Consider the following 14080-nt stretch of genomic DNA (forward strand, 5'->3'; position numbering starts at 1 on the left):
TTCTGTAGCCATAGAAACCACATCTTCTAAAGCCACTACTCTGGCTACAACAACAACAACCACTACTACCACAATAGCTACAACTACCACTACTGTCCCTACGACAACCACGGCCTCAAGCACTATACTGCTTGTGACCACCACTCAACAGCCTACAACAGGTGTGTGTGTGCAGGTGTGGCTGTGTGCATTTGGGTACTTGTCTGTGTGTTTGGAAGAGAGAGAAATTTGTATGTGGAAAGACGCCATAGCAGATATATAATATAATATAATATAATATAATATACATAGCAGAGTTTATTTTTTGTCTGCCTCAATATTATCTGAAATAGAAAGATAGAGAGAAAGAAAGAGAGAGGGGGGGAGAAAGAAACTAACTCTGTGACTTCCAATCTTGTGTAATTTCTGTGAAAGAAAGATTTTTGCCATGGGACCTCATTCACTCTTCACCAGTGAAGCTGACAGTCAGAGACAAAACCCAAAGTCTGCCACTAATAAGGGAACATGTTTTCAACATTTCTTATCAAACAACTGGCCCCTTCACAAAATATCCACATCAGGATTTAATGAATGAAGGCACTGCTTGCGTCAAATGGCGTTTGTTTTACCTTATTTCTGTAAGATACTGTTACATTCCAGTCATGTGTTTCAATGGCGTTAAGCATGTTTTACATGAACAGCTGTCCAGAAAGTTTAGCGAGCTAATAAGAAGAGGTGTCACCTCAGGAGCCATTTGGGACTTTTGCAAATAGCCCATTATCCCATTACCTTGCAAACTAACCTCAGACTGGGGTCAATTCATAATTCACCCAGATGAAATCTGAACTCTGTAGATAATCTGCTCCAGTAATCTCAGGAAGGAAGTAAACACATACAGTTTAAGTCAGTGCCATCCCCAAAAGATTCCTCTTTTTATCACAGGGTAATCGACCAAAGTGGAGTATTTTGCATGAAAATAATAGAATAAATTAAAGTTATACAAGGAAAATGTAAAATGTGGATATCTCAGCTCTCTAAACTGAGCTCCAGCACAACTGAAATAACATCTAAACTTGTTTGGCAGATGGTGATTTTGATGGCTAAATATTTTGATGAGAGGTTTTTGTCAATTGGAACGTACACAGTGAAACTAAATACCCCTCACTAGAGCAGACCATGTTGACCAACGACAGTCAGTTAGCATCTTATATTTCTTGTACAACAATGGTCTGCTCTCAAAACTCAAAGCAAATAAAAAAACTATTACAAATATAAAACAAATATAAAACTAACAAAATATTACAAAATATGTTAGAGTATATAAAGAGATGATGATGATGATGATGACGATGATGATGATGACAATGCTGATGATGTCAGAAACAGCTGTTGCAGATAAATAATCAGAGACACCATCATCTATCTCTGTATATGTGTATGCCAATTGGTGTGGGTTATATAAACAAGCAAACAAATAAATAAATCAACTCTAAATCCTCAGAAAGTATTTTCAGCTGTGACTGAGTTTCATCAGCATAGGAAAGCCTTTGAGAGCCTTCCTCCAGGCTGGCCTCTTTAACACGTGTACATGAAGTAATCACAGAGCAGGTAATATCTTCATGAGTGTGTGTGTGTGTGTGTGAGAGAGAGAGAGAGAAAGAGAGAGAGAGAGAGAGAGACATATGGTTCACCAAAGCCAAACTTCAAATCATGTTCTTTGCATCCTCCTGAGATGCTGTAGTCTAGTGCTCAGGGATACGTTGTATCATCCAGTCGCTGTAGTTTAAGGTCATGACCTTTAACCTCTTGGTGCCCCCGCCCCTTACATTACTCCCTCTCTCAAATATTTTTCTATCACTGTGTGTGTGTGTGAGTATCAGTGTGTCTGTGCGAGTATCAGTGTGTGTGTGTGTGTGTGTGTGTGTGTGTGTGTGTATATGTTGCAATTAAATACCCATTGCTAAGTTCTACTTTGGACACATGATTACGCAAGCACTGCCCAGCTGGCTGTATGTGTGTGCGCTTCTGTGTGTGTGTGTGGTTGTGTGTGTGTGTGTGTGTGGTTGTGTATGTGTGTGCGCTTCTGTGTGTGTGTGTGGTTGTGTGAGGTGATTTGAGGGCTGGAGTGGGATTTTCTGTCCCTACCCCCACAACCATCTGTCCAACTGACCAGCGCAGGACTGACCCACTAATCCATGCCTGACGCACACACACACACACACACTGTGTCTGCCTCAACATGATTTATAAGATGATATCAGTGTGTTTGATTCTGAATGTCAAATATGCACTGCGTTTGTGTTTATTGGCATTTCTGAATCGTGTTTGTGAGGGTCGAAGTGTCTGTGTAGTTTTGTCATTTTATGTCTGTATGTCTCTGTGTAAGTGTGTGTGTGTGTGTGTCCTACCCTTTGCTCAGACTCTGCTGTGAGCTCCACAGCTCAGCCTGATCTGTCCCAAGCGACTGACCTTCCTGCTGCCTGGACAGGTGACCAGATCGCTAACCTTAGTCTTGAAACACTCCTACACACACACACACACACACACACACACACACACACACACACACACACACACACACACATATGTATGCACTGTACACAACAGTTCTGATGAAACAACTTGAAACTTGCTATATATTGCTATATACACCATCTTCTGGCCCTAACATTGTTCTACACACACATGTGTCCATTTGTGCATCTGTGTGTGTTTATCTGTGTGTGCTGGAGTGTGCAAAAGTTTTCACCTCCTCCTCTCTGCTCAGACTCTGCTGTGAGCTCTACAGCTCAGCCTGACCGGTCCCAAGCAACTGACCTCCCCACTACCCTCCCAGGTGTGTCCTTAAGACAGCATTCTTTCATCACTTCCACTGATGAAGGAATGCATAGAAATGGAATTACAATAACTGTTGAATTACAGTAACTGTTCAATCATAGTATGTTCACCACATTCAAGTGCACACACACTGTGTGTGTGTGTGTGTGTGTGTTTGTGTGATTGAGCTTTACATTTCTCCTCATTGCTCAGACACTGCTGTGAGCTCTACAGCTCAGCCTGATCTGTCCCAAGAAACTGACCCACCCGCCACCATCACAGGTGTGTCCATGTCACAGATCACTGGCTTTCAGATGCTACTACACAGCAAACATGATAAAGGGCTGTATCAAAATTGAGTTCTTTACAGTACGTTCGCCACCTCCAGGTGCACACTGTGCTTCCCTCTGCTGCTGTACATGAGCATGTGTAGTAGCCTACACACACCTGAGAGTGTGTGTGTGTGTGTGTGATTGAGCGTTCATTCTTCCTCTCTGCTCAGACTCTGCTGTGAGCTCTACAGCGCAGCCTGAACTGACCCAAGAAACTGACCCCCCCGCTACCATTACAGGTGTGCCCCTAAGACAACAGCAGGATTGAGTACTGGCACATACACACACATTATAATGAAAAGGCATAAAATAGAAAATATATAGTCTGTGCACTGTCCTCTAGTGTACACATACAGTATGTGCTTGTGATCATTTGTGTTTGAACAGTGTGTAAATAGTTGTTATTACCCTCTGCTCAGACTCTGCTGTGAGCTCTACAGCTCAGCCTGAACTGACCCAAGTGTCTGACCAGCCTGCTACCGTCACAGGTCTGTCCTTACGACATCACCATCCTGGGGCTTGAGCACAAACATACACCAACATCAATAGGAGGAAACAAACAATACAGGGGTGGTGTAGTCTGTGCGTCATCTTTCAGTGTATACAATGTTACACACAGGGGCTTGTATCCTTTTGTGTGTGTGTGTGTGTGTGTGTGTGTGTGTGTGTGTGTGTGTGTGTGTGTGTGTGTGTGTGTGTGTGTGAACATTACCTCCTCCTCTCTGCTCAGACTCTGCTGTGGGATCCACAGCGCAGCCTGAAATGTCCCCAGAAACTGACCCACCCGCTAGCGTCACAGGTGTGCCCCTAAGACAGCATCACCATTCAGAGCCCTGAGCACAGAAACTCATTATAATGAAGATACACTGAAGTGATATACACACATAAAGGAGTCTGTGCACTGTCCTTGGGTGCACACATGTGTGCTTGTGTTCATTTGTGTTTGTGTCTGTTTAAGTGTGTAAATAGTTTCTATTACCCTCTGCTCAGACTCTGCTGTGAGCTCTACAGCGCAGCCTGAACTGACCCAAGAAACTGACCCCCCCGCTACCATTACAGGTGTGTCCTTAAGACAACAGCAGGATTGAGTACTGGCACATACACACACATTATAATGAAAAGGCATAAAATAGAAAATATATAGTCTGTGCACTGTCCTCTAGTGTACACATACAGTATGTGCTTGTGATCATTTGTGTCTGAAGTGTGTAAATAGTTGTTATTACCCTCTGCTCAGACTCTGCTGTGAGCTCTACAGCTCAGCCTGAACTGACCCCACAAACTGAACCACCCGCTATGATCACAGGTCTGTCCTTAAGACAATATCACCATTCATAGTCCTGAGCACAGACACATGTTATCATGAAGATAAATAGCATAGGGGTGGTGTGCTTGTGTTCATTTGTGTTTGTGTCTTAAGTGTGTAAGTAGTTGTTATTACCCTCTGCTCAGAATCTGCTGTGAGCACCACGGCTCAGCCTGAACTGACCCAAGTGTCTGACCAGCCTGCTACCATCACAGGTCTGTCCTTAAGACCTGAGCACAGACACACGTTATCATGAAGATAAATAACATAGGGGTGGTATACAGTAGTCTGTGCACTGTCCTTGGATGCACACATGTGTGCTTGTGTTCATTTGTGTTTGTGTCTGTGTGTGTAAATAGTTGTTATTACCCTCTGCTCAGACTCTGCTGTGAGCTCTACAGCGCAGCCTGAACTGACCCAAGAAACTGACCCCCCCGCTACCATTACAGGTGTGTCCCTAAGACCACATCAGCATCCCGATCTTAGACACAGCATCCCGATCTAATCCATGTCATGCTGTGTGTGTGTGTATGTGTGTGTGTGTGTGTGTTTGTGTGTGTATGTTGTGTGCATCAGTTTTAAAAAAACGTTCACCTCCTCTTCTCTGATCAGACTCTGCTGTGAGCTCTACAGCTCAGCCTGACCGGTCCCAAGCAACTGACCTCCCCACTACCCTCCCAGGTGTGTCCTTAAGACAACAGCGCTTTTCTGAGGCTTAAGCACTGGCATACACATCACTATAATGAAACACTTCACATTGGAGAGGCATAGTCTGTACACCAGATTCAGGTGTACACACATTTACTTATTTGTGTGTGTGTGTGTGACTGCTTTAGTCTGTAAAAACATTCACCTCCTCCTCTCTGCTCAGACTCTGCTGTGAGCTCTACAGCTCAGCCTGACCGGTCCCAAGCAACAGACCTCCCCACGACCCTTCCAGGTGTGTCCTTAAGAGTAGATAATCACCTAAGACCACTTGCATCGTCAGCGTTACTATTCGTGTGTGTGTGTGTGTGTGTGTGTGTGTGTGTGTGTGTGTGTGTGTGTGTGTGTGTGTGTGTGTGTGTGTGTGTGTGTGTGTGTGTGTGTGTGTGTGTGTGTGTGTGTAAAGCATTTCTTTTCTCTCTCCACCCAGACTCTGATTTGAGCTCGGTAGCTGACCCTGATCCATCTCCAGTCACTGACACCACTCCCACTCCCACAGGTGGGCTCCTAAGAGCTGCTCTAGGCTAATTAGCCCAGTCATAGACTCCACATAGTGGACTAGTCATAGAGACCGGAGACGTTTTGAAGTCTTGGTTGTTATCTGTGCTTTTGTTGTCTTAGGTCTAACAGTGGTCCTCGTATTCTTGGAGATATACTGTACTCTCCTGTCCTATTTGTTTTACCAGCACATGTGGCTTTGGTTTTCATATTACTCAGGGACTTGATTAACTGAATGGGGTGCACACACCGTGCAGCAGAGATTGGGCATCTCCGGATTTCAGGGATTTTACTATCACTAATGTCATAGTTCAGAGACTGCTACAAACTCCCTCCGAGTCCCTCTTCATTTCGACATTATGTTATGGTGACGGGTATGGCTTTGTGTGTATGTATAAAGTTGGTATAAGATAGTGATGTAAAGGACATGACCTTCCACCCTAACCAGTAAAACTTTCACTGCCATTATTCCCCTGAAGATGCATCAGAGAGCCCCCCACCATCTACAGTGGCCCCTTCCACAGAACCACCCCCCACAGACCCCCCACCAACCACAACCCCAGCCCCGCCCCCTGAACCCACTGCAATAGTCAACACAGCCCCTCCCACAACTCAGCCCCCGCCCCCAACACCACCTCCACCTCCACCCGCAACCACACCCGCTGCTACCGTGGCAACTACCACAGCTGCCCCTAGCGAGGCTCCTTCCATTGACACAACAACCCCAGCCATCCCAGATGCCCCAGAGCCCATGGTAACAACCCCAGCCATCCCAGAGGCCCCAGAGCCCATGGTAACAACCCCAGCCACCCCAGATGCCCCAGAGCCCATGGTAACAACCCCAGCCATCCCAGAAGCCCCAGAGCCCATGGTAACAGAGGCGCCAGGTAAGGTCAGAGCCTAGATAGGATTTAGCCACTGAACCATAGCTGTAGTAAAGACCTGGAGTGAAACTGTAGTAGTATGATGCTTATGAAGATATAACCTGCCCTCTGCATGGAACTGAATGGCCTCTGGTTGCATCACCTAGAACAGACTTAGAGCGAGTAAATGGCTTTCAATGTGTTGCTATATAGAACATGTGCCATAAATAGCATGTAGGAAGGATGTAGTCTAATTTGTCAATATGCATGATGTTAATATCAGAATATTTGTCTGTTAGCCTGTGAAATGTGTTAGCAATGAGGAATGCATTGTGGGTAGTGTTAAGGGTATATCACAGTGCATTGGGGATGCTGGATACTGCTTAATGTCCTAATTCTCTGTCCTTAATATGAAGCCAATATAGAACACTTCTTCCTGTCTACCAGTCTGCTGTGGTTTAGAATGTAGGGTAATGCCAGCTGGCCACAAAGACCAAACATACAGTATTAGTGTCATTGCGTGTGCTTGCTGTTGCAGATAATCAATTGCAGATGTGATGTGTGTGTGATTAGCTGCTGTGTGCTAGTTGCTGGTTAACAGGAATTAGAAAGCGTAGCACATGGAATTAGAAAGCCCATGCCATAAGGCTCTGTAGGCTTGTGCTCCAGGGTTTGGCGCACTGCTCGATTAGTTCAGAGCTCTTTGCAGAGGGCCAGTCTCAAAGTCAACAACTCGACGGGGGGGGGGTGTGTGTGACCCAAGCTCTGGCAGCCCTTACAGGTCGGCTCGACGGCGCGACTTACCTCAGCATTTGCAAGACTCAGCTGTTGGAGGAGGTGGAACAATGACGCAGTCTCATACAATATTGGCCATAATCCAGGCACTTGACACCACTATTCAGGAGTGTCTGTTTAAGTACCCACTGGGAGAGATTGGGTTTCTCTCGTCAATGAGTCCATGGCTGCTGTCAATTTCATATAATACTGTCACTCAACCTACAGAGTACACCTCGTTGTCCTTGTCCCGGCTCTCATTGCAGTCAAACTGCTGCTGTGGTTTGTGATAGATAGATTTGTGTCATGCAGATGCAGACCTTTTTCAGTCCCCTTTGACTGACATCCAGGGTAACATTTCCTGATAAATGTATCACAGCTGTCACATCTTGCAAAGTCACAAGGGAATTATCTGCTGACACGAAGCATAAAGTAGCTGTCAGGTTCGGCAGAAATTTACACAGCATAACAGATAGGAAATGACATCACTGATAACAATGAAATGAGGAGAAGGGAAATGTAGAGAATGTCTTGCAAATTGGGGTGATTTGCTGAGGCCTATCCAAGAAGGATGGCATGGATTGACTACCCACAATGCACCAGCAAGCATTGGTGCAAGAAGTTGTGTGCTTGGATATGCAGAGTGCATTTTACTTTACCCTTTTTGTGAACTCCGGATTTCATAGCACCTCTGGATTCTCAAACGTCAGCAGCTGAGGATGTTGGGAAGCAGGAGGAGATTAAACCAGAACCTGGAGGTACAGGCAGCTTTGTGTAAAATAAGTTGGTTGTATTTTGAATGTTATTGTGACCTCATATGTTTTTCATTTTATAGTCTGTTTGTGTTGACACACCAGTTGGTTAGAACACAGTGTACAAGCATAAGCAAAATCAAACAAATAGTATACATCAGTGTGTGCACGTCAAAGAGAAATGGAAATATTTGGCTCTGGATTCAAGTGCACATTCAGGCATTCTCTGAAAGACAAATATGACACATGTAGACACATATGCCACAACAGCGTTTAACATCAATATAAAGCTGAGCATTTCAGCAGAGAAATGGTCATTTGCTCAGAGAAAAACGATTGTATCACAATACCTGCAATCCAACGTAAGACACATTTCATGAGTGTGCGTCAACGGTTATCAAGATGCTACAGTTTGCCCTGTCAGCTTCTCTGCTCTGTTCTTTTAAATGACTCAGCCTTTTGTCAGTAACCCCCTCCATATACGGTACACACAAAAACACACTGCTGACATAGACACCCGTGTACACGCAGACAACACCCTCCCAGAGCCTGAGGAAGAGGGAGCGAGTGAGGGAGAGAAGAGTGTGGAGCCGGTGGTCTCCGAGGAGAAAACAGAAGGGAAAGAGATGGAGAAAAGAGAAGAAGGTATGACTCCTGTAGAACAGTGTCCACTGTAGAGTCCTGTAGAACAGTGTCCACTGTAGAGTCCTGTAGAACAGTGATCACTCTAGAGTCCTGTAGAACAGTGTCCACTGTAGAGTCCTGTAGAACAGTGTAGTGGAGATGTGTAGAGATCTTCAGATCACTATCAGACCAACACCCTTGATACTCATTGTTGTTACTGGTTCTTTCTGGGGGGCCCAGTGGGTCCTTCAGCTTCAGAGGAGAAACCTAAGGAAGAGGAAGAGGCCTCAAAGAAGAACAATAAATTGATTGTGGAGTCGGAAGAGGACAAGCTGTACACAAAGAAAGGTATCACTAGAGCAAGACAGATTGTAGGCATTAGGGGAGCCCTGCCATAGTTATGATTGTGACGGATATATTGAAGCGCTCTAGTAGTAGAATGCTTTCAAGCTTACTTTATTGTTGTTAGTGTAGTGTTTTGAGTAACCCAATGCTGTCACTATAGTAGTGAGCGTATATAGTGCTCTGTTAGGTGTAGTAATGCAACCCAAATTCAATACAAAGGTCACAGATATAGATATGGGGATTCTTTTACCATAGTATTAGGCGTGGGACTGTGTGTGTGTGTGTGTGTGCGCACACACAGGTGAAAATAAGTGAGTTGTATGTGTCTGTCTGTAGCTATCTTAAAGTTCCTGCTTGCAGAAGGGCCCAAGCCTAAACTACTCAAGGGAATCATTTATGATGACTTTAAAGGTAAGCTAATGTCCGTGGTATTGGAAAAGATGCTTAGAACTTTGGAGAGATTCTATGGCTAGATCATCTCATTTCATCATGGAGCTCCTTTTAAAAGACTTGTCTTCTCACCTGTCATCTTCTGTCATCTACTTATTTCCCCATTTATCCATGTGTTGTGTGTTCTCTCATTGTTGGAAGGTAAGTTTCTTTGTTTGATTCTGATTTTAAGTATTACACAAATTAAATGTGAACTAAAGATAGCTGACCTTTTTTTATCTTGTCTTTCTCTACAGCAGACTGTGAATGCTATGGCCATTCTAACCGGTGTAGCTACATAGACTTCTTAAACATTGTGACCTGTGTAAGCTGTAAGCACAACACCCGTGGCCAAAACTGTCAACATTGTCGGCTCGGATACTTCCGGAACGCCTCTGCGGAGCTGGATGATGAGAATGTCTGCATTGGTTAGTCACTCAATCATTGTTTCTTCTCTGGGGTGTTTATTTCCAAAAGAAATGTTCCTCCATATTCCCTTCATAAGATTGTTTGTAAACTTGTCATAAGTGCGAGTATGAAGCATTATTCTTGGTATATTTTTAAGATGAACTGTCTTAAGTTTTCAAAACTGCCACTCTCCATAGCACCGTAGTCAGTGACTGAAGTTGTCACTTTTGTCTTGCCATGGTCCAGCTGTGTAGCAATTTTTAGAGCCATCACAGCCTGCCAATTATTCTGAGTGTGCACAGTGCCTTGACAGTAGGGTTTGGACCCCTATTGATTGTGGATGTCAACAATAAATGCTTAATTAGTTTGAAGCATCTAAAGTGTGATTGACGTTTTTCCAAATATCATGACAAGATGCTTCGTGTCCCAAGGTGCATGCCGCCTATGTCAATATAATGCATGCTGCCTTGTGTGTTCATGTTTGTAGAGTGTAACTGCAATCAGCTGGGCTCTGTGCATGACCGCTGCAATGGCACGGGCTTTTGCCAGTGCAAGGAGGGTGCTGGTGGAGCCAAGTGTGATGAGTGTGTCCCAGGGTTCTTCTGGAGGCAGGGCTGCATCCGTGAGTACACATAAATACACGCCAAAACACAAACACACACACAGCATGCTCCGCAATCACACAATATTTCTATTCAAGCATACAAAGCCTGCGCAAAAACTCATCTTCAATGTGTAAGCTGCTTAGATAATATTAATTTTTCATTCAAGATAAGTTGAAGAATTCAACATTGATCCTTAAGAATAAATCATTGATGACAATTCCATCATATGATATTTCATCATATGATAAATATATCAGGTACTAGATGTCCGTACAATATCACAGCCTGGCAGAACCATATCTATTCCCAACCATGGCCAGAATGGCTTGGGCACATCCCATGCATAGCCAGGATGCCTAGTCAGTGTGAAATGTCAGAAAGGAGACAGCGGAGAGGGTGGCCAGATGGCGTGAGGCTGAGCGTTAGAGTGGGGCCGGCTCCAGTGCATCCTCAGGAGAGCCGCTGATTGAGTCAGCGATCTGTCACGTGAGAGGCAGTGCAGATGCAAGACAGGTCAAGTGATGAGCAGTCAGAATGCAGCACTCCTGTGGTCTTATCCCTGTTGCAGCAACCAGAAAAAAGGAAAAGATTGGTCACATACCACCCTAAACAGTGTTCAGCGTTTTTTCCCTCTGAGTGAATGATTCCAGTCATAGGATCTTGTTTTGTATTAATAGTTGACGTACATGTACATTCAAGTGTACATTCACACACACATTAAAAAAAATGAAACATGCTTGTCTTCTCTCCCTTTCTGCCCTGTTTCCACAGCGAATGTGTGTGACGAGACGCTGCTCGTGTGTCAGAACGGCGGCACCTGTCTGCAGAACCAGCGGTGTCTGTGCCCGTCGGACTTTAAGGGTGCGCTGTGTCAGCAGTCTGTCTGCGAGGGGGACAAGAAGTGCAGCGGCGCGGCCACACTGACCCCGAGCGTGGCAGCCCTGCTGTGCCCGCTGCTGTACCCACTGCTGAAGGCCACCCGCTTTGTGTCCTGAGCAACACCCGCAGAGATACAGATACACAGAGAGAGAGAGAGAGAGAGAGAGAGAGACAGAGACAGAGAGAGAGAGAGAGAGAGACAGAGACACAGAGAGAGAGAGAGAGAGAGAGACAGAGAGAGAGACAGAGAGAGAGAGAGAGACAGAGAGACAGAGAGAGAGAGAGAGAGAGAGAGAGAGAGAGAGAGAGACGCTCAGACAAGCCAGCTCAACTAGAGTGGAGTTGTCATCCAATACTTCGAAGCACTGAAGGAGTGAGGACTCCCTCTACTGGCGAGGACTGGCACATGGGAGGACTTCAACTTCTGCTTAACTGTTGATTCTGACTAAAAATGCTGCTCTTCATTCACAAGCTGATTGGCTTACCAGGGAGAAATGGACATGTCCTGTTCCCAGAGCTGGATTTAAAACCAGGTTTACTTTTTTTTACGGAGAGAACAGATAAAATGACACAAGCCAAGGTTCTCCCTCCTCTGTGGCAGTTCTGTGGGAGTTTTGTATTCTATAGTATGTACTGCAAACCACCAATCACAGTCAATAAACCTACAAATACTATTGCAATATTTACAAAGTGACCATTTATATTTTAGTCACATATTCCCTGTTTGCAATAGGAGTGAATGTTACCTCCTTTGGCTAAAGTCTATCTTTTTTTATAATCAAAGTTTTTATTGTTTTTCCATGTGAGAAACACATAATATATCTGTCACATTTAACAACATGTAACAGCACTAAACACACACCATACAGCAATCTACTACTACCACTAAACTATACAGGAAATGAGACCAGACCTGGTAGAATTTACCCCCACCAGGCTAAAGTCTATCTTGAATGAGTATCAGGAAGCACACCAAACAGGAAATGTAATGACATAGCCAACCTAGAGAAAATTTCATATCTGAAGGCAAGATGGCTGTCGGGAAAATATTTAAGAGTTGTACAAATTTTGTTTTCTTAATTTTTGTTTTCCATGAATTATTGTTTTTGTTTGGGTGTGTAATAAAGGTGGCTTTGATTTTCACAACCAAGACTCCAAGTTTGAGTCAGAGATTGCGCACACACAACAGGCTCACCTCAAGGTCGTGCTCCTCCCCACAGACATGTCACTACATCCACAATACACAGCAAGGCACGATCTGTTGTCATGGTCACACCCTGCAATCCAACCCCTAAACAGGGGGCTTTTTATTTAAAGCAACACGCAGCAGATTTGAACCATACATTTAATCAGTTTTGACATGAAATCAGGTAGTTTAGCAACTTTTTGGGGACATGTTGGACAAAAGAACCACATTTTTTGTCTGATTGGATTCTAGAGATTCTAGAGACAACTGAGATAGTGTGGTGTTTTTCTATGACTTAAAGGATTTATGGTTTTATAAGTTTTAATATTACTGCAGTTATTATGAGCATTTCAGTTACACATCTTGAGCAGACCAGAGCAACAGTCAGGGAGTGGGAGCAGGAAGATGAAGACACTAGGAAAAGACATCCTCATTAGATGGTCAAGAGAGAGGGGAGGATGTCAGCTGGTCAGGATAAGAGCAAGGCCAAGTAACAGGTGGGCATTGTCTGCTATGAAGTAAACAAGATAAGAAAGCCCTGCTTACACCCAACTGGATAGAGCCAGAAAGACCCAGAGCTACACAGTTTTGTAGTTATATTTTTATGCATGATGGGAAAATGGTTTCCACCAATATTATTAACCCTGTCAGATGTTGATTGGCCAAAAGGTGTTTTTTGAAAATGGCGCGAGAAGAGGGCACTTCTCGAAGGCCAAGGGGTATAAAAGATAGGCCGCAGCCATCTTTAAGTCAGGTTTCATCGGGGGGCGCCAGCTGATGACATCTCACCTCACCCTATTACTTGACGGTTGGTCTGGACATCGTTTAGGCTGGACTATCACTGCAATACGGTGAATAAAGATCAACAGTCTTCAGAGATCTCCTGTCTGCATTGTCTCCTTTGGACGCCTTGTTCCAGAGTGTTAATTAGTAAATAGTTAAGTGTTGATTGTTAATTGGATTTTCCACGACAATAGAGACCACTGTATCAGAGTATTATTATGACAGTCGAGCTAGCGAAGCTTCCAGAATTTTGTTTTTCTTCGGTAATTTTGTGTCAACGATTTCCAGGACACTGAAAGCTGAAAGACTGGGCTGTAGCCCAACAAGGAAGACACGGAAACATTGATTTTCGTTTTGATCCATCACCCACCTGCCGCACACACACGCACACACACACAAACACACACACAAGCACAGACACACACATACGCACGCACAAACACACACACATACGCACAGACACACACATACGCATGCACAAACACAGACACAGGCACGCACAAACACACACACACACACAGGCACGCACACACTCACAGACACGCACGCATGCACAGACAGACACACACACACTCATAAACGCACATACACACATAAAGACACGTGGCACACACACACACACATAAACACACACACTCACGCACGCACGCACACACACACACACACACACAAAACACACACACAAACAGGCATACACACACACACACACACACACAAACACGCATAAACACACACATACATAAACACACACACAACCCATTAACTGTTCATCTAGTTTTAACAGTTGTGGGTAAT

At 44.4% G+C, this 14080-nt stretch overlaps 1 protein-coding gene across 1 annotated transcript in view; it reads left to right on the plus strand.

Annotated features, from left to right (window-relative positions):
- The window catches only part of ntng2b (netrin g2b), a 39375-nt gene extending 26913 nt beyond the window's left edge, over positions 1 to 12462 (plus strand). Inside the window, 3 exon segments of the mRNA XM_048259633.1 lie at positions 9682 to 9852; positions 10320 to 10454; positions 11209 to 12462. Coding sequence (XP_048115590.1) covers positions 9682 to 9852; positions 10320 to 10454; positions 11209 to 11432 — 530 coding nt within the window. The 3' untranslated portion in view covers positions 11433 to 12462.
- Positions 12463 to 14080: the final 1618 nt, after the last annotated feature.

This window comes from Alosa alosa, chromosome 12 (assembly GCF_017589495.1).
Source record: "Alosa alosa isolate M-15738 ecotype Scorff River chromosome 12, AALO_Geno_1.1, whole genome shotgun sequence".
Lineage (NCBI taxonomy): Eukaryota > Metazoa > Chordata > Actinopteri > Clupeiformes > Clupeidae > Alosa > Alosa alosa.